The sequence below is a fragment of the Gopherus evgoodei genome, chromosome 7 (assembly GCF_007399415.2).
Source record: "Gopherus evgoodei ecotype Sinaloan lineage chromosome 7, rGopEvg1_v1.p, whole genome shotgun sequence".
NCBI classification, from domain to species: Eukaryota; Metazoa; Chordata; order Testudines; family Testudinidae; genus Gopherus; species Gopherus evgoodei.
In genome coordinates, this window is record NC_044328.1 from 40,719,680 (window position 1) to 40,740,483 (window position 20,804).

At 42.4% G+C, this 20,804-nt stretch overlaps 1 protein-coding gene and 1 long non-coding RNA gene across 3 annotated transcripts in view; both read right to left on the minus strand.

Annotated features, from left to right (window-relative positions):
- The window catches only part of IPMK (inositol polyphosphate multikinase), a 75,579-nt gene extending 63,749 nt beyond the window's left edge, over positions 1-11,830 (minus strand). Inside the window, exon 1 of the mRNA XM_030570833.1 lies at positions 11,465-11,830. Coding sequence (XP_030426693.1) covers positions 11,465-11,687 — 223 coding nt within the window. The 5' untranslated portion in view covers positions 11,688-11,830. The remainder of the gene's footprint in view (positions 1-11,464) is intronic.
- On the minus strand, positions 548-11,388 carry LOC115655412. Of its 2 annotated transcripts, none has more exons than XR_004001385.1 (3): positions 10,925-11,388; positions 2,107-2,204; positions 548-585 (listed from the first exon to the last, which is right to left on the minus strand). It is a non-coding gene; the product is annotated as an uncharacterized LOC115655412 (long non-coding RNA). The 2 variants fall into 2 exon arrangements; XR_004001384.1 differs by lacking the exon at positions 548-585 and adding an exon at positions 675-1,257.
- Positions 11,831-20,804: the final 8,974 nt, after the last annotated feature.

Sequence of the window (20,804 nt, forward strand, 5' to 3'; positions counted from 1 at the left end):
AGCTTGAGAAAAAGGGTCTGGAAGATGAGGGAAACGTTGAGGTTGTACTGCATTGACTGCACTAAATTGCACTAGTGCTAATGTGCTGAGGGTAGTAATGCCTTATTTTTTTTCCATTTCCTTTCTTGTGAAGTTTTGTTAGTCTGACAAAGTTCCTCCTATACCTTAGTGGGTCCTGTGCTTATTGGTGGATTTGCTCACCTCAGAGATTCACTGTGTGGGTCAGGAAACAGCCCAGAGACCTTCCCCTCCGATAGAAGCCACCGTTCAGGTCAATTCCTCCTGTGTCTGATCAGGAGTTGGGAGGTTTGTGGGGAACCCAGGCTCGCTCTCTACTCTGGGTTCCAGCCCAGGGCCCTGTGAACTGCAGCTGTCTAGAGTGCCTCCTGGTACAGCTGCATGACAGCTACAATTCCCTGGGCTACTTCCCCATGGCCTCCTCCAAACACCTTCTTTATCCTCACCACAGGACTTGTCTCCTGGTGTCTGATAATGCTTGTAACTCCTCAGTCCTCCAGCAATATGCCTTCGCACTCTCAGCTCCTAGTGCCTCTTGCTTCCAGCTCCTCGCATGCATGCTACAAACTGAAGTGAGGTCCTTTTTAACTCAGGTGCCCTGATTAGCCAGCCTGTCCTAATTGATTCTAGCAGTTTCTTCTTAATTGGCTCCAGGTGTCCTGATTAGCCTGCCTTCCTTAGTTGGTTCCAGCAAGTTCCTGCTTGTTCTGGAACTGCCCCTGCTACCTTACCCAGAGAAATGGTATCTACTTAATCTGGGACTAATATATCTGCCTTCTAACACTCTCTTGTAGCCATCTGGCCCGACCCTGTCACATTAGGTATAATGTGTGTGTAGAAACTTTAACTAATACACTATGTAGTGTTTGAGCATTAATCGTAAAAAATGTTTCTTTAGAAAGTGACTTTTTTTTAAAAACAGCACGCCAGGAGTACTGGTCCTTTTGTAGACAAAATATTTCTGAAACCAAATAGTTTTGTTGTTCTTGTCAGTTTTATAGAACCTACTGATCCCATAGCTGTTCTGCACAGGAAAATCTAAAGACAATGATTATTGTGCATGTGGAACGCGACCAGATTGGGCCCTTTATGGCAGTACAAGAAGTATTTGCTCACTGTAATGAGTTTCAAGAACATGTTTCTTCCACTATCTAGAAAGTTTTCACTAAAGGCATTCTAGCTTGTACAATATATTTTGACATATGCTTACAAGTATCAGTGTATCATCTAAACTGCTTTCTAAAAAAAAAAAAAAAAAAAATGTATCAACTAAAGCAGAAATTACATTCAATTATGGGACATTTTGATAACCATACAGGACTAATAAGAATGCAGTGCTATATATTTGCTAATCAAAATAGTTTTCAAATTTATAAATGGATTTTTGTTTAATGACATATAAGACATCAACATTTTGCACTAATTATTGTTATGCAACTGGAAGCCAAGCTAAAAAGATATGAATCCTGCAATAGGCTTAATGTTGAAAACAGACAATCTGAGGAGAGTTATAAAGCCCTTTCAAGTTCTCTTTTAACCCTCTCACCTTTATTAATCAAAAGAAATCTAACTTCATTTTTCCATTATCTGAATAGGTCTTTAACAAGTTAACAGTTCTCAAATTTCTGACTTTATGATTTCTGAACTAAATCTCAAACATATATTTTGTCACTAAAACACAAGAAAACAAGAGCACACTTTAGATCAAAGAGATTTGTTACAGCAGTACATATTGATGCATCATGCTGGAATGATGTATTCACAAATGTAATTGTTTATCCCAGCTCCCTCTAAAACGTTATCTAGTATTTTCTTCTCAAAAGCCTTAAATTTTTCCATAATTTCTACCTATTTTTAGCAATTGGGGGGGGGGAAAGAGGTTGGTTCTATTTTGCCAGGAAGGTGGAGTAAGGACTGTGGCTTGACAAGTTAAAATACTAGTTAAAAATCAAAAACAAAAAACAAAACACTACATAAGCAGTGTATGTCTCTCTCTTGAATTTTGTGTTCAACAAATTCCAAAGCCTACTAAAGGACAACAGTACCCTACCCACAGGGCAAGAAGTCGAAGATCTGGTGAATCATTACCATTTTATACTGGCCTCAGCCACTGGCATGCTACTCCAACAAAAACGGCTCCTTCCTTCCTGTTGCCCACACAGATCTCCTTGGTTTTCTGACACCCTCTGTTGGATGGAGAGAGATGAGCAGAAACTTAAGTGCAGAGGGCAGAAAATAAAGGCTGATTCAGACAGAGTGAAACAAAAATTCCTCAAAGCCTATGTTGAGGCTGTATTACTGGTCAAGAGAACCTTCCTATCAGCCTCCATTGAGGTTGCCAAATCCCACCCCAAGAAGCTATCCAAAGTGGTAAATCATTTAATTCTGTGGGCTGGTCTATACTAACGCTCTAAGTTGATCTAAGTTACTCTAGTAACTGAAGTTGATGTAACTTAAGTTGACTTACAGCGGTGTCTACACCGCACTATGTTGACAGGATATGTTCTCCCATCAACATAGCTTCTACCTCTCAGGAAGGTGGAGTAAAAACATCGATGGGAGAGCACTCTGCCACTGACTTAGCACATCTTCACCAGACCTGCTAAATCGACATTGCCGCATTGATCACAACGGTGCCGATTTAGCTGATAGTGTAGACATGGCCTGAGTGTCTACAACTGCATCAAAGAGCTATCATCCTACTTTACTGAAAAGATCATGCACACTCAGGATGTCTTCTCAAACAACATGGATCCACTATGCCTGTATCCCCCAACCAACAGCCCACTTGCATTCCCTGAGTTCAATGTATTCACTCATCAAGTGGTGCCAGATACCTTAAAAGGAGACCCAACCCAAGACATAAATCCAGCCCAGGCCTTTCTTGGCTTCTGAAAGAGAGAAATTAATAACAAGCGCTACTCCTGACCAAAATAACCACTGCCCCATCCAAAAAAGGAAAAAACTTGCCTTTTTCTTTCAAATATGTAATTGTCCAAACAATAATAAAGAACCTCACCCTAGATACTTCAGTCCTACCAAATTATCATCCACTGTCAAACCTGTCACTCCTGAGCAAGCTAACCAAAAGGCCAACTACAAGCTCATCTAAATGGAAGCCAACATTCTAGACCCAGCACAACTGGGTTGTAAGCCAGGACACAAAACTATGGACTTCTCCCATCGGCATAGTTAATCTACCTCCTCAAGAGGAAAAAGCAGCTCCCTCATCGACATAGCATTATCTTCACGGCGGGACTAGGTCGTAAAACTATGTTATTCTGGGATGGTTAATTTTCATAACACCGAGGAATACTTATACACCAGTATAGGTCTGTAGTGTAGACTTGACCTAAAACTGTGTTAGTGACACTGATGGATGTTCTCCAGCTGTCAATGGATAGAATACAGACATCCATTCTTATCCTCCTGACCTCTGTGCAGCATTTGACCCTGTTGATCATGAGATACTGTGGTCATCTGAGATTGGAGGCAGAAATCCAGTGTTAATGCAGTATACTGGTTTGAGAGACAAGGTGGGTGAGGTAATATTGTTTACAGGGCTGGCTCCAGGCACCAGCTGAGCAAGCTAGTGCTTGGGGCGGCAGATTCTAAGGGGCAGCATTCCCTCAAATCCTTTTATTTTTTTCCCCGCTTCGCCGCTTCGGCTGCCCCACAGGTTTTTTTCTTTTTGGTTCACCATTCTGGCCGCCCTGTAGGGGGCAGCGGCGCAGAAGAGAGGAGTGCCCTGCTGGGAGCGGGCTGTGCCCTCCATCTGCCCCAGCTGGTGCCAGGCCTGTAGCAAGCCCTCCCAGCAGGCGGTGCAGCAGGCCTAGCCCCCTCCATTCTTCTCTCCACCTCCCCGCTCCCTCTCCCTCCCCCCACGGCCCAGGGCACATTTGCAGTGCCGGGAGTCTCCCTGCACTCGCACTCCTGCACAGTGTTTTTTTCACTCTGCCACTCCGGCCACCCCGCAGGTTTGTCTTTTTTTTTGGGGGGGGGGGGGGGGGCTGGTTCGGAGCTCCAGCTGCTCCACAGTTTGGTTTTGGTTTTTTTTGCTTGGGGTGGCTCAGCATTTTGCTGTCAAATATTAATGACAAACAAGGTGGAAGGACACCAGTCTCCCGAACAAACATCTCATCTAGGATCCAACTGGGGAATCCAGTGGCTTGAACTGAAATTGGGATTGAATTGGAAATCTCAGTATGTTTTTTAAGTCTTCATATATTGGAAGATCCTTGCTCCCTCAAACATGATGGGACTCCAGAAGGATTCTCATGTTGTGAGCCCAACGCAAATTTGTCATGTGTACCAGTACAGGAAGCCATGGTTATGGAATTGATTATACTGTGTCCATAGTGATGTTGAGTGTTAACAAGTGATGTGTGAGAGCAATCAATCCAGACAGACGAGCAGTATTCTGCAGTAGAGCAGTAGAGCAGACAAGGGCTAGTGAAGAGGCCCACAGAGGTTTTGCATCCACTTCCCCGATCATTCCTGAGTTTCTAAATTAGATTTACATGCAGCTTTACTTTGTCATGAGTATTTTTCAGGTACTGGTGGTATGTGATAATTCAGTCAAATGTCACTCCAAGATAATTCAGGGTGGGGTCATTTCTTATCTGCTGGCCACAGAAGTCCACACGCAATTTCATCCTAGCCTCTTGACTGTTTAGATGAAACGCTGACACAACACTCTTAATGGGTTTTGGTTTCAGCTGCCAATATATGAAATATTCTTCCGTGCTTTTAAGGTCCTTGGTTACGACTTGTTCTACAGCAAGTAAATCCTGTGCTTGTGTAGTCAGAGCAAAGACAGATTTCCATTAGGATGTTTGGGGAAGGTCACTGGTATACATATTAAACAAGAGCGGTCCTAGGACTGAACCCTGTGATAGGCAATTGTCCAGAGAGCATACCCTGCTGACCTAGTCACCAAGGAAAATGAAAAACCTGCGATTGGACAGAACTTCTCGGACAAATTTTATCATTGTATTGCATGGGATAATTTTGCTGGCTTTCAGAAGACTTCACCCATATGGTGTCACAGGCAGCAGATCAGTCTAAGAAAGCTGCCCAAATCTTTGAGTTTTCGCTGGACTCTCACTTCATTCTGTGTTGTTTAAAGACTCATGCTTGGTCCGTTCAGCTGTGGCCTGGTCAGAAACCTACTTGTCCATTAGATAACATTGCTTCTACGAGCAGCATTCATTCCTTTGGCACAATGGAACTCTTGAACAACAAGAGTAAGTCTCATCAGCGCAAGAGACTACCTTCTCGAGTGGTGGACCAAGACTGCGGCCTGAACTCCCTCAGGAACTAAGAACTACCACAAACGTCATCTTTTTCCATTCTAAGGTCAAGGTGCATTTCTTTGACATCGCTTCTCTAACATGAACATAGCAAGAGGTATATTTAATAAAACTGCTAGCAAAACATAACATCCACTCACTTCTCCCTCTGAGCAGAGGATGAGAGAAAGAACACCACACTCAGATACAATGGTGAACAGCATGGTGTAAAAACCTATATAGAATAGAACAGCATATAAACAAGAACAAAGCTACTCTCCTTTTTATAGGCCGACTGGTATGTTATTCTTCAAAACCAGTCAATTCCTGCTAAGAGTTAAGCCAGACAAAAATAATTCTATTTTCTTTAGTGGAGAGTACGTTCAGGTTTCAGGAAGTTATGAACACATAACAAATGGAGGATGGGGGTTATGCTTGAAAAAGTTTCCATGCTATTTAACTTGACTATAACAAGATCCAACAAATGCCCATAACAACAAAATTTATTAGGCAATGTAGGTTTTAAAAGGCTGTGTCACTTTTTCCTGCATGTGTGTTATTTTGCTAAGATCAGCCTTATGGCTTAGCTGACAGCAATGTTGCAAAGTAACAGTGTAAGAAATTAACTGAATCTCTCAGCTCAGTCATCTTACATTTACTTAAATTAATTGTTTTGGCACACAATCAAGAGATATGGGTTGGGCAGAAGATGGGAAAAAAAAGGGAGAGATTCAAAGTGACTGCAGCTCACCAAGAGCTTACACCCACCGCCAGCATTAAACTGTCCTCATCACAATGTCAGGGCAGGACAACGTTTTGCCTTTAAAGAGATTTCTACCCCTCCACTACTAAATTTTTTTTAATAGAGAACAGAAACTGAAGACTTTCATTCTGATCAAAAAGAAAAATTCCACTTTGGGGTGACAAGCTTCTTTCTAGGATTTATTCATTCCTAACTTTTCAGCTAAATTCTTCTATACAAAACATGAGAAAATATAGAGTGGCAATTATTAGATGTACCAATATGCTGTTGGTTTAAAAAAAAGTGTACCTAGAATAAGTCCTGACTCTGACGTTTAGCCTTTCAAAGTTTATGAGACACAGTAAACAAACAAAGCTGGGTTGCCCCGACATCTCAGGGGATGGTAGTATTCTTATGGCTACTAAAATTGGTGATTTTCTGGGAAGAGTTGTATTTGATTGCGTTTCTCTGGACAGTCTTGGAAATGGTTGCTTTTTTTTTTTTTTAAATAAGCCTGGTTTTATATTTTTTTGTCATTTCTATTTATACAAGCAACTATATAGGGAATGGAGTTACTTATGTGGCCTATGCAATGTATCAGGTAGTGGTTGATTTTTTAAGTAAGTAAAGAAGTCTTGGCAGGCAATTAACAATAGTTTAAAATGTGTGCTAAGAGCTGAATACAGTTTTCTAGATTCCTTAATTTTTGTCCTTTATTTAGACATAGGCATATGAATTATGTTCCCCTCTCTCTAAAAGACACGGCTACAAGGACATTCAGTCAAAAAGTAGTTCACAGTCTATATGTTGGCTGCATCATTAGTAACAGGCTTTTTTTAAGTAGTATAAATTTAAGACTGAAATCAAGCTGTTTGCTAAGACTGGGTTTTGAACATATTCCACAATTATGAACTCTCAGACACAAAGTGAATACGGGCCTCATAACTCACTAGGACCAACATAAAATCGTTGAGAAACAGCCTTTTTTTGTGTGTAGACATGGTGGAAAGCACACCCTCAAGTGCACATGGTACTCTACAGACAAATGTATGAATTATTAACGATCTCAGTGTTAAAGGCCACATACAGAACTTCAGTTAACCTAAAGCTCACATTATGCCATTGCATCATCAAGGTTAGATAACACATAAGGCCAGGCCAATACTTGTCAAAATAAAACCCATGCAATACTGAATTAACAAAATGAAGTGTGATGAATATTGAACTTTGAGGACAAACTGTTATACAAGTGTTTGGCTGGTTTGCTTTGGGGTTTTGTTTGTTTTTTTTAAAACAGATTATACGTGGCACTTTGGATTACGATAAAGTTTATTAGTTGAAGAATTTAGTACAATCGTTCTTAACTACACAGAACACTCCAAGTGTTAAAACCTACTAACAAATGGTAAAGCGAGATCTAGGTAGTTTCCAGACCTTGCACTTTTCACAAGGACAAGATTCTTTCTTCCCACCTACCTAAAACTAAAACCAACAACACTAATTGAGAATCATATTAATGTAGTTTGGGAGTATGTGGGTGGGACATTCTGTACCTCGGGAGAAACACCCAGCACCCCCATGTTCATCCTTATAGGATTGTGTGATATCTAATGCAAAGTTTGTCATGTAGGGTGTCTTTGGAAGGCTCATGATGTATTGAGCACTGTTCTTATGGTAATGTTATAGTAATGTCACAGGTTGTAATTTCATGTATACTGTTATGAGGCTGAAAATTTGTCCTCATAGCTCAAACCAAGCCCAGGCAAAAACTCTCCAGAAGCAAAGAGGCAGTTCACACTTCATCAGGGCACATATAGGACAAACCCAGCCCAGCCTCACAGGAACAAAGGACACTGGCCTACGCAACAACAAACGATCTGTTGGACTCTCAAGTGAGTCACCCCCCTTCCTTTGGTCAGTTTGGGGCGGCGATGAAGCAATGCTCACCTGACTGCAAGGGGGGGTGGGGGGAGCCAAGAGGGAAGAAAGAACATGATAAAACAGAGAGACTTTGCCATGCTTTTCCGCTCTCTTCCACCTACATCTACAGACACTACACCAAGCGACTGAAGCACTGATCAAAGGGGAGAGCCTGGCTGAAGAGCAACCAGACAACCTGTGGTGAGAAGCATCTAAGTTTGTAAGGGCACTAAAAGTGTTAAGATCAGCTTAGAATGCGTTTTGCTTTTATTTCATGTGACCAAATCTGACTTGTTATGCTTTGACTTATAATCACTTAAAATTTATCTTTGTAGTTAATAAATATGTTTTTTTATTATACCTGAAGCAGTGCATTTGGTTTAAAGCATGTCCGAGACTCCCCTTGGGATAACAAGCCTGGCACATATCAATTTCTTTGTTAAATTGACAAACTCATATAAGCATGCAGTGTCCAGCGGGCATAACTGGATACTGCAAGGCAGAGGTTCTTAGGGTTGTGTCTGGGACCGGAAATATTGGCTAGTGTCCTTCGCTTGCACAATCCAAGGAGCAGCTTACATGCCAGAGGCTGTGCATAAATAGCCCAGGAGTGGGGGTTCTCACAGCAGAGCAGGGTAAGGTTGGCTCCCCAAGTCAAGGATTGGAGTGACCTAGCAGCTCACCGGTCCACGTAACACCAGAGGGAAACGTCATAGTGGTTTTGGTTTGGTTTAGTTTAGTTTCATGCACAATAAAGATCTACAGTTCAATGCATTTATAAGCAATTAGTAAAGCAAGTTGGCAGTCAAAAAGCTGACTTTCACCAACAGAAAACACAATGGAACTTTCTCTCTGTGTGTGCACCTTTATGCTTTCTCGGATGACCAAAACAAGAAAGTTACTTTATTTGGTTACTGCACAAATATTCTCACTTTACATCCAATACAGACTCTTGATGGGATTATAACTAAACCAATTTTTCACATAAATAGTCTGAACATTTATTTTGAAGACCCCCCTTTTGCTTATTTCTTAAGTAGAAAAAACAAAGACATGATCCATTGAAAGAATCTCGAAGTACTTTACAAAGATGGGCCAAGAACATGGCCCACTATCACTGCTGGAAATAGGGTGACAAATTCTTTTCCCACTTTCAAACTTGTCAACAGATTAGTCCGATCAAACTGCCATGAATAAGGAAGACAAACATATCTACAAACATTCTTCAAACTACAATCTCCCTGGATTCCAACAAGGAGCTTGAGGACTACATTTTCATCCTGACTGGTAGATCACTAATATGTTCCCTCTGATATCAAGCAATCACTCACACCCTTACACTCAAACAGAAATGCCAGATGTTTTTATTGCCAGATGTTACAGAAAACAATCATATGTGCTGGATCGTGGGACATACTTTTTCTTACCATACAAAACATTTTTAGTAGGGACAATTTCAGACAGACTCACAAAGTCAATATAATGCTCACTGCATCCATGGAAAAGAAAGACTTATGCTGAGAAGCTGCAAAATTAATATATAAATTTAATTTCATATTTAGAGTCATAATGCCATTACAGTTTGTTCATAACTTTGGCAAGTCTTATCTGGTAGTGAGCACAACCACTCCCATCTATCATACAGAAAGTGTTCAATAAAAAAAGGCCATGCCCCTAATTTTCTCTTCAAACATACACATCAGAAAATAGTTATAAAATATTCTCTGTGTTCTTTACAAGCACGACATTATTAATACTTGATACTAATAAAAGCTAGGTTCCTCAATACTTTTGTGAACTTGAGCTAAGTGTCTTTTTGGGGAACTGTTTCCTCTGAAAGAGGAAGGACAGGTATTCAGAGGACAAAAAGAAATTATGAGTATTTTAAACTGGAGAAGAACCATATCACATAATATTGCAGTTGCTTATGCAATGTTGTTATTTAGAAAGACTGTGGTTAAGTTATTAGACATGGACTGTCTGTAGTAGTGTGTCTAATGGGTAAGATCTGTGGTCCAGATGTCCGTTTATTTATCAAACATAAATTTGTAGGCGGCTTCTATATGTAAATATGAGGAAAAAAACCTTTTTATAGTTATCAAATTTCTCTCTAGTAGCTACTGTTTTTATATGCTTGCATATTTTGGGGGAGGGACCCTGCAAAAATACACCTTTCTATGACGGACAAAGTATTTAAATGTATTACACAGAGGCTCACTGCAGAGAAACAGATTTTATTTAAATGAAACCTACTTTTAAGTGGACAGTCAAAACATCTTCAGTTGAACGAGCAATTTCCCTGAACAGATTAATATCTAGTTTATGAGACAGTTAGTTGAACCAAAAAAATCAGTTAATATCTTTTTCTAACCAGCAACCTAAAACTTCAGTGCTGTAGCACTACACATACTGTGGGACGAAAGTATTCACCAAAAGTATCTCAGAAACCAGAAGGAGAAGGACAATTAAAAAGAGGATATCAGAACATTAGGGATCCATTAAAACACACATCCAGCCCAAAGAAAAAAAAGAAAAGAAAATGGGCATTTCCTCTCAGTTAACAGCTAAAAGAATTAATATCTGGAAGGTTCTGCAGTCCATGTACACGATTATATAAATGGAAATACAACTGACATTTCCCACAGACCCTTTTGTACCTACTGAGCTGGGTCTGTTAATATTATCTCAGTTGTATTGCCTAACCCAGAACTTTTCCCAACATATCACCAAAAGGGTGACTTGTTTAAAGACACTTGTTTAAAGTATGGTGACGAATGTGATTAAAACCTTGGTTGCTGAGATTTGACAATTTTCTCTTTTACTCAGAGTATGGGTGCTTCTCCTCCTCCCTCTCCCAAACAGATTTTTCCAAACGACAAAGAAACTTTTTGCATGGTAACAAAACCTCTCTTCAGTCGTTCATAATGAATACCATCATTACATTCAACTATACCTCACTCTGATGTTTTCCTTATAACTCTTACTCAGCCGTCCCAGTGAAACAATCTCCAACACTCAAGCCCTTCGCTCTAGAGAATCCCAATGCAATCGCTCCTGTAATTTTGTACAGCCTCTAGTTAAAAAGGCCCCTTGGGTGGTAATGCAGGTTTCACCCCCTTCACACAACTTCTTCCTTAGTAGGAAGCCCTATATATGGCTAAGAAACAGATCTATACCCCACATAGGGTTCACACACCCCAGCAGGCAAAAGGGGAACACAGAGACACCACACAGGAGAGGCTCAGATCATAGCAAAGCAAAGAACAGCACATCCACTCCTAAAGGAAATTAAAAGGAGAATTAAACGTAACGGGCACCGGACCCAGGTTCAAATCACACCAAGGGATAGCGTAGGAGAGGAAACCAGACCCCCACTCTTCCCAGGGGAAGGAAGCCAGCTAGGGCCCGGTGTGTCCCCCTCACCCCAGGGGCAGCTCCCCGACTAGGCAGGGGCGGGCTCCACGCCCTGCTCGCTGCCCTCGGCCGCACTCACCCCCTTTATCCTTGCCGTACATGTGCCCGGCCACTTGGTGGGAGAGCGGGACGCAGCCGTTCAGCAGCCCCTGCCTGCCCCCGCCTACCGCGACTGAGGGGCTGGACGCTTCGAGCGCGGAGCCCCGCAGCGGCTCGGCCTCCTTCCCGTCCCCAGCGCGGCGCTGCCCGCGCCCCGCAGGCGGAGGTGGAGGGGGCGCTCGGCGCGGGGGCTCGGTTGCCATGTCCCGGGGGGGAGAGCGCGGGCACCGGGTGTGCGCCCTGCGGGCTTCAGCAGCTGCCGGCCGCCCAGGCAGGAGCGGGGCGGGCCCGCGACCCCATCGCCCCGCTCAGGAGCCCAGCTCCCTCCCTCCCTCCGCGCTCGGAGAGCTACTGGCGGCGGCAGCACCGCGATACTTCCCTGCTCCGGCCCGGCTCCTCCTCCTCCAGCGCCCCCGCTCGGGGCTGGCCCGGCCCCCTGCGTGCAAGCTCCGGGGCAGGGAGCGACGGCGGAGCCTGGCGTTGTTTCGCGTTGCCTGTCCGCAGGCTGTAGGGGATCCACGCGTTGCAGCCTACGGACACAACGCAGCCTCCTGCAGCCCTTCTCCAAGAGAGGCATTTTCTGCCGGCTCCTTCTCCTGGGATGGAGCCAGCTCCCTTGCGGCTCATAGGCTGGACGGACCCAGGTCCTGCAGCGGAGTTGCTCGCTCCAAGCCAGGTGCTACCCAGCACCCACCTTCTGCAAAAGCCTTTCGAGCTTTCCGGATTGAAGAGTAAATCTCCCCCGGCGCCAAGGCGAAGGCTGCAGGGGTGGCATCCTGGAAACACGTCTGAGCTGAGCTTTATGATGGAGGGGCTTGTGCTCCCAAAGTTAAGCATAAGAACGGCCCTACTGGGTCAGGCCAAAGGTCCATCTAGGCCAAGGCTGGTGCTTCCATGTAGGCGGCCTAGGCAATCGCCTAGGGCGCCAGGATTATGGGGGGGGGGGGAGGAACGGCAGGTGACTCCGGTGAACCTGCCGCAGTCGTGCCTGCGGATGGTCCCCTGGTCCCGTGGCTCCAGTGGAGCTGCTGCAGGCATTCCTGCAGACAGTCTGCTGCCCTCCTCGGCTCCGGTGGACCTCCCGCAGACATGCCTGCGGCAGCTCCACCAGAACCGCGGACCAGCGGACTCGCCGCAGGCACGACTGCGGCAGGTCCACTGGAGCCACGGGACCAGCGCCCAGGGTGGCGGAATGGCTGTACGCTAGGGCGCTAAAAATACTAGCACCGGTCCTGATCTAGCCCAGTATCCTGTCTTCTGACAGTGGCCAATGCCCGGTGCCCCAGAGGGCATGAATAGAACAGGTAATCATCAAGAGATCCATCCTATTGCTCATTCCCAGCTTTTGGCAGGCTAGGGACACCATCCCTACTCATCCTGGCTAATAGCCATTGAGGGACCTATCCTCCATGCATTTATCTAGTTCTTTTTTGACCCTATTATGGCCTTGACCTTCACAATCGTCTCTGGCAAAGAGTTCCACAGACTGACTATATGTTGTATGAAGAAATACTTTGTTTTAAATCTGCTGCTTATTAATTTCATTTGGTGATCCCTAGTTCTTGTGTTATGAGAAGCAATAAACACTTTCTTATCTACCTTCTCTACACCCATTTTATAGACCTCAATCATATCTCCCCTTATTTGTCTCTTTTCCAAGCTGAAAAGTCCCAGTCTTATTAATATCTCCATTCCATACCCCTAATCATTTTTGTTGCCCTTTTCTGAAACCTTTTCCAATTCCAATATATTGTTTTTGAGCTGGAGCAACCACATCTGCATGCAGTATTCAATATGTGGGCATACTAAGGATTTATATAGAGACAACATGATATTCTCTGTCTTATCTTTTCCTTTCTTAATTATTCCCAGCATTCTGTTTGCTTTTTTGACTGCTGATGCATATCATAGATTATTATGGTTGGAAGGGAACTCAGGAGATCATCTAGTCCAACCCCCTGCTCAAAGCAGGACCAATCCCCAAATGGCCCCCTCAAGGATTGAACTCCCAACCCTAGGTTTAGCAGGCCAGTGCTCAGACTGCTGAGCTATCCCTCCCCCCAAAATTGGGCAGATGTTTTCAGAGAACTATCCACAATAACTCCAAGATCTCTTTCTTAAGTGGTAACAGCTAATTTAGACCCCATCATTTTATATGTATAGTTGGGATTATGCTTTCTAATTCAACATTAAATTTCATCTGCCTTTTTGTTAGCCCATTTTGAGAGATCCTTCTGTAGCTCTTCATGGTCTGTCTGGGTCTTAACTATCTTTAGTAGTTTTGTAGCATCTGCAAATTTTACCAGTTCACTGTTTACCCCTTTTTCTAGATCATTTATGAATATATCGAATAGGACTGTTCCCAGAACCGACAGTAAGAGAGTAGAAAAGGCAGGAAGCCCACTGCCCAGGGGAATTCGAACAGTGCAAGAGACAGGGATACAATACCTACTAGGGCATAGTGACAATACCTTATTCCAGTGAAAAGTAATGGGATGTAGCAGCTCAGTTTGAACCTTGATTAAGGTCCTTTTTTTTTCTTTTTAGATCCCTAGTTGGTTAGTATAGAGAGTATAGCAATAAAAGTTCAGCAGGACCAATCCTAGACTGAAAAGACTGCTCATCTCCCCTGAAAAGGTTCATCCCTTCCCACTGTGCATCCAGTCAGTCAATCTCCTTTCCTCAACTTCAAGATTTTGGGCAGCAAGATAGTTGTGAAAAGTTAGCTGCTCCCTTCCTCCAAGCACAATAAAGCCATCTAGATTTTTTCCAGAGTGATGCTGATAAGGAATTTTAAGACTAGGATCTAAGGCTGTCAATTAATCGCAGTTAACTCAATCAATTAACTCAAAACTAATTAACCTGATTTAAAAAATAATTGCACTGTTAAAAAATACTAGAATACCATACTATAAATATTTTTGGATATTTTCTATATTTTCAAATATATTGATTTCAATTACAACAATACAAAGTGTACAGTTCACACTTTAGATTATTATTTTGATTACAAATATTTGCACTGTAAAAAAGAAACAAAATACATAGTATTTTTCAATTCACCTCATGCAAGTACTGTAGTGCAATCTCTTTATCATGGAATTGCAACTTACAAATGTAGATATTTTTGTTGTTGTTACATAACCACTCAAAAACAAAACAATGTAAAACTGTAGAGCCTACAGGTCCACTCATTCCTACTTCTTGTTCAGCCAATAGCTAAGACAAACAGGTTTATTTACATTTACAAGAGATAATGCTGCCCACTTCTTATTTACATTGTCACCTGAAAATGAGAACAGGTGTTTGCAGAGCGCTTTTGTAGCCAGCATTGCAAGATATTTACATGCCAGATAGGCTAAACCAGAGATTCTTCAACTGTGGTCCGTGGACACTAGTGGTCCACGAGCTCCATTCAGGTGGTCTGTGGATAGTTCTCTCTAAGGTGTGCACCTGGGTGGCTGCACACAAGAGAATGAAGGGCCACTCACCTAATTAGTGAAGCTGTGCAGGCGTGGCTCCACTAATTAGGTGCCTGGACCCTGGAAAAGATGCTCATGTAAGGTAAGGTGGTGGCCTTGGAGAGAGTAGGGGGTAGGTGGGAGGGAACAGTGGGGTGAGAAGAGAGGGAGGGGGTAATTTGGAATGTGCAGGGCTGCAGCAGCCAGAGAAAGAGGCAACTTTCCCCAGCCCCAGAGCTGCAGCTGCTGGGGAGACACACCCACCCTACTCCTTCCCAGCCTCAGCTCGGGATGCTGCAGCAGGGGAGAGGGGTCACATCCATCACATTAGAAAGGTAAGACTACTGATATGAAAATTTGAGTTGTGTGTTTTTATTTGTAGAGCAAAAAAAGTTATTGTTTTTTATATAGCACTTTTATTCAAAGCACTTTACAGTAGTTAGCTAACAGTACAAACAACATTTGGAAAGATCATTAAGTGGTCCGCCAAGACCCTCAGCAATTTTCAAGTAGTCCACAAAGAAAAAAGTTTGAGAACCATTGGGCTAAACATTCATATGCCCCTTCATACTTCAGCCACCATTCCAAAGGACGTGCTTCCATGCTGATGATGATTGTTTAAGAAAATAATGCATTAATTAAAACTGTGACTGAACTCCTGGGGCAAGAATTATTTCCTGCTCTGTAGTTTTACCTGCATTCTGCCATATATTTCGTGTTACAGCAGTCTCAGGTGATGACCCACCACATGTTGTTCAATTTAAGAACACTTTCACTGCAGATTTGACAAAATACAAAGAAGGTACCATCAATGTGAGATTTCTAAAGATAGCTACAGCACTGGACAAGAAGGCTTAAGTGCCTTTAAAACCTGAGAGGGATGAGGTGTGGAGCATGTTTTCAGAAGTCTTAAAAGAGCAACACTCAGATGCAGAAACTACAGAACCAGACCCAACAAAAAAGAAAATCAACCTTCTATTGGTGGCATCTGATTCAGATGATGAAAATGAATGTGTGCCAGTCTGCACTGCTTTCAATCAATATTGATCAGGACCCATCATTAGCATGGAAGCATGATCTCTGGAATGGTGGTCAAAGAATGAAGGGGCACACAAATGTTTAGCTTATCTGGCACATAAATACATTGCAATGCAACAACAGTGCCATGTTAATGCTTGTTCTCACTTTCAAGTGACGTAAATAAACACCAAGTCTAAGATTACATGATAATTTAGCATAGGAAGCAAAGAAGTACGTACCTGAGTAGCAATAGGGATATTATCTGAGTTGGATTTTGAACAAGACACTGGTGTTGCAAATATACTCTTATGAGAAGTGTCATAGCATCTTTAATGGCCACAAGTGGTTAAGAGCCATTTGTTTTATATCTCATAAAAATATGGCACCTTCACCAACATCATGCCCCCACAATGCTGATTCATTGGTTCAGCACAGACTCAAATGAAAGAATGCATCCTACTGACTGCAGTACCATTTCCTGCACCACCTAAATATTTCTTCAAGATAATTCCATGTAAGTAGTGATTTAGTCCAATCCTGCCTACCTTGTGGCATCTGAGTATATCACAGCAGAAGGTGGTATTGACTGTAAACTATAGACCTGTTTCTGGTAACTGACACATATCATTGAAATCAATGGTATTCTGCAGAGGCATGAGGATCCACTGTTGTGAAAAGACCTATATAAAGCTAACATGATGTACACTATATATACTTTACACTGGTATGACTATTATAGATATGTTGTATTTTTATACTATGTATCTATCCATCTCACCCTCTCAAAATGATTGTTAAACATCTTTTGTTAAGGTGAGGCATTAACTCCATGCTTCCTTAAGGTTTTCAGTGAAGGAAAATCTGGAGGTTCTGTGTGGGAAAGCACCGGACCATTGTGTTGCTACATAATTAATAACATCCCATATTCTCCCTATCTGTTGTGCTTTCACATCAACATAGAGTCTCAAAGAGGACCTTCCTTCTGACTAAGAAACACTGGATATGATTTCCCCCTGAACCTTCCAACACTCCTCCAAATGCTGTCTGAGAGAGCTGTGGCAAGGATAACAGGTTTCCTTTCCCACTCCCCACACTCTTTTTCGGACTGAGAACTCTGGCACAGATCCTCAAAGGTATTTAGTCACTTAACTCCATTGAAATCAATGGGAATTCATTGCCTAAATACCTTTGAGGATCTTATCTTCTGTCTCCAGTATACCTGAGTTTTGCTGGCCAGATTCATAAAGGGATGTTCTCTACAGCCAATCCTGGATCTCCCCAGTGTTATTTTCTATCCCCATTTTTCCCTAGTAATTTAATAGCCGCTATCAGTATTTTGAAATTTGTATTTAAAAACTCATGAACATTAGAGCAATAGAAAACATTTTTAGAACATTATTCTGCTCTTCAAATTCTTTGGACACTTTTGGTGTTTGAGTAAGGCCCCAGGCAATCCTACAAACATACACATTTAACTTTACTATTGTGAGTTGTCCACTCTAACTCAAGGGAGTAGAGTTAAGCATATGTGTAAGTGTTAGCAGGATTTAGGCCTAAAAGGCAAATGTCAGCAAATAGCACTGATTTATTAGTCCATTTTAAGGAATTAAGCCATAATTTGTCTAGTGTAGAATCCAAATGCCTCAAAATTAAACCCTTCTACAAATATATGTCCAAATTCTTTAATCTTTTATTTTTTTTAAATTGTCTCAAACTCCAAAACATGGCAATAAAAGTTTTGTAACACTGATACCCTAATGAAAGATATTTTCACTATTCTATATTTCTTTTTCAAACATGTACATGATAATGACTTTAAGCCACTCATCTTGACTTCCATGTTGAAATATTACAGCTAGCTACAAAACTACTCCAAGATGTTCCTTTGAATTTCTAAATGAAGTTCTTAACCCATTTATCTCTGAAGTATAGCCTCATATCTCTACCACTGCCTTGCAATGAGTGCTAAAGGCATTCACTGTGGCAGGTGTAATAGTTTTGTGTTTACATTTGTATGACTATATTTTCAAAGTCATATCCTGCTGCTTTAGAATTACCTAAGGTAATAATCACCAGCAACCCACCACTGACTTAAAATCGGGGCGGCTCTAGGTATTTTGCCACTCCAAGCACGACAGGCAGGCTGCCTTCGGCGGCCTGCCTGCGGGAGGTCCCCAGTCCCGCGGATTCGGCGACATGCCTTTGGGAGGTCTAACTAAGCCACGGGACCAGCGGACCCTCCGGAGGCATGCCGCAGAAGGCAACCTGCCTGCCGCCCTCGCGGCAACCAGCAGAGCGCCCCCCGTGGCTTGCTGCCCCAGGTACGCGCTTGGCATGTTGGTGCCTGGAGCCACCCCTGCTTAAAGTGATCTAGGCCAACTATATCAAGAAGTTGTGAAAGAAGCTCTCTAGCTGTCTGTTTGCAAAGGTCAGTTTCATTGGGTCAATTCAGAGTAAAACTAAATAGCAAGTTCAGCTGTCTGAAAAGGCTGATACCTGGTATAACAAAGCTGAAAGTACTCAGGATTTTATACAGGTGCTTTTGCATATAAAGTGATATGTTAATCCTTAAAATACCATTTAACTTTCAGGGAACTAACTTTACACAGCTGTTAGAGTCAAGATTAAGACTCACAGGGCATAATCCTGCTCCCTTTGAAAACAATAGGAGTTTTAACAGTGATTGCAGTGAAAGTCAGATTGGGCCCAAAGACTGGAGCTTTTTGCAAGCTTTGCAGGAGCAAACAGACAGTGTGTTTTAGTGAGTTTTATCCATGTAAGGTAATATTTGCCAGATACAGAAAACTATTTGAAAAAAGTCATGTAGTAAGTGAATTTATTATTCATATTCAGCTTCTTTTGCCAGCTTACTGAAGTGCAAAAACATTCCAGCTACTGTACTGATTCTTGCAATATGCTGAGTTTTTAAAACTTTGCACATTTATGGTATCACTTCTGCAGCTTTCATGAAACTTCTGTTTTCTTTTCTGTGATGGCTGAAGAGGAGGGATTATCTTTTTATAATTCATTAGAGTTGCAGAAAGAAAGCTGTAGTCTGCATGACAAAAATGAAAAATACCAGACCAAGAACAGTCCAACGTCACATCAGAACAAGGTTATCTCTAGCCTGATTCTTGCTTGCATATTTATACCTGCCTCTGGAAATTTCCACTACTTGCATCCAACGAAATGGGTATTCACCCACAAAAGCTCATGCTTCAATACGAGTCTATGAGGTGCCACAGAACTCTGTCGCTTTATCAGAAAGATGGTATAGTTAATTATTCAAGGTATTAAAAAGGGCTAATCTCAGAAATAACCTTCAGTGTTTTTCATATTTTTCCTTTCTATATTGAAGTGCAGATTTCCTTGATACTCTGGATGAATCAATCTTTTCAATAGTCTGTCATATACAGTGTATGAGAAAGACGCGTCAGATGCTGCTTTCAGCACAGTGATGTAAATCTGGACTAATTTCACCAACTTTAATGGGAGTTATAGAAATTTACAATGACACTACTGAGATAAGACCCTGGGCTGCTAAATATAATTTTAAGTGACCAAGACTCAAGCGCTGAAGGAAGAGCCGCAAGTTAATATTTTATACAAATTATGCTACATGCTATACAGAATGAAATAGAACGTATACAGAACAGAAATAATTTCTTGCACTTTAGCTTAATCATTCCTGCAACCCCCTAAAAATGGTACAATGTGTAAAATCTTCTGTACTTTTTCCCCCCTCCTATTGTTTCTTTCTTTTCCTCTTCCTTCTCTTCTTTTTGCTCATCAGAAAGCATTACACAGGCATTGCAGTGGTCACGTAATGGTGCTTTAGTTACCATACTAGTGCTTCCTCATGAGGAGAAAATGAGGTTACTTACCTGTAACAGAAGGTTCTTCAAGATGTGTGGTCCCTACCTGCATTCCACTGAGGGTTATGCACATGCACCATGTGGCCAGAACTGGAGCTTTAGAAAGTAGTAGTGTTCGGCAGTCTGCACATACTCCCTGGGTCACAGCATAGTCTTGCCCAAGGCGATAAAGGGCACGGCGAACCATAGGTATCTCCAGTTCCTTCTCACTGCAGCATGATGAGAGTCAGGACTTCTACTCTCCTATCATCCTTGTGATACATTTTTCAAAAAAATCCTTATTATTGTTCATAGTTTAGATCTGCATTTACTTTTTTGTTTTCTGTTCACTACATCCTTTCATACCAGATTTAGCAGTTGGGGTGCTGCTTCGGTGGTGTTTCTGGCTAAACTTTACACATAGATCCCACCCCACCTCCAGTACCCAGGCCTGGGTACTGGATTATGCAGAAGACACTGGGGTTCAAAACCTGTGCTTCCTTCCCTTGCTCATTTTCCAGCAGTGATGAGCACCAGCGCTGTTTGTACAGCTTGGAGGAAGCCCACATCACGTTTAGATGCAGTATTTGCCTCTCCTTTCCTGCCCATAATTGGGAGAACCAGACTCTCCACCTCAGGAAACATCATATGGAGGCTGCCATGGGATCAACATTAGATCCTGGCTGGGGAACTCCCCCCCCCCTTACCCTCAGTACATCAGCCTGAACAGACAAAGAGTGCCCCCTTGTCCATAAAACCCCCATGAGACTCTGCCAGTACCAATGCTAAGGACCCCATCCCAGAAATAGACTACTATCGCACAGATGTTCTCTCCTATTTTAAACAAATCCATTAATTTTAAGCACATTAAATTCATATAAACTTACTTATCTTGCAGTGTACAGGCTCTTTTCCCAGCTATTTACCTGAGATCAGGGCCCTATAGATGGGAGGGAGCCTTGCTTCCTTCCTCCCCACTTTTTCC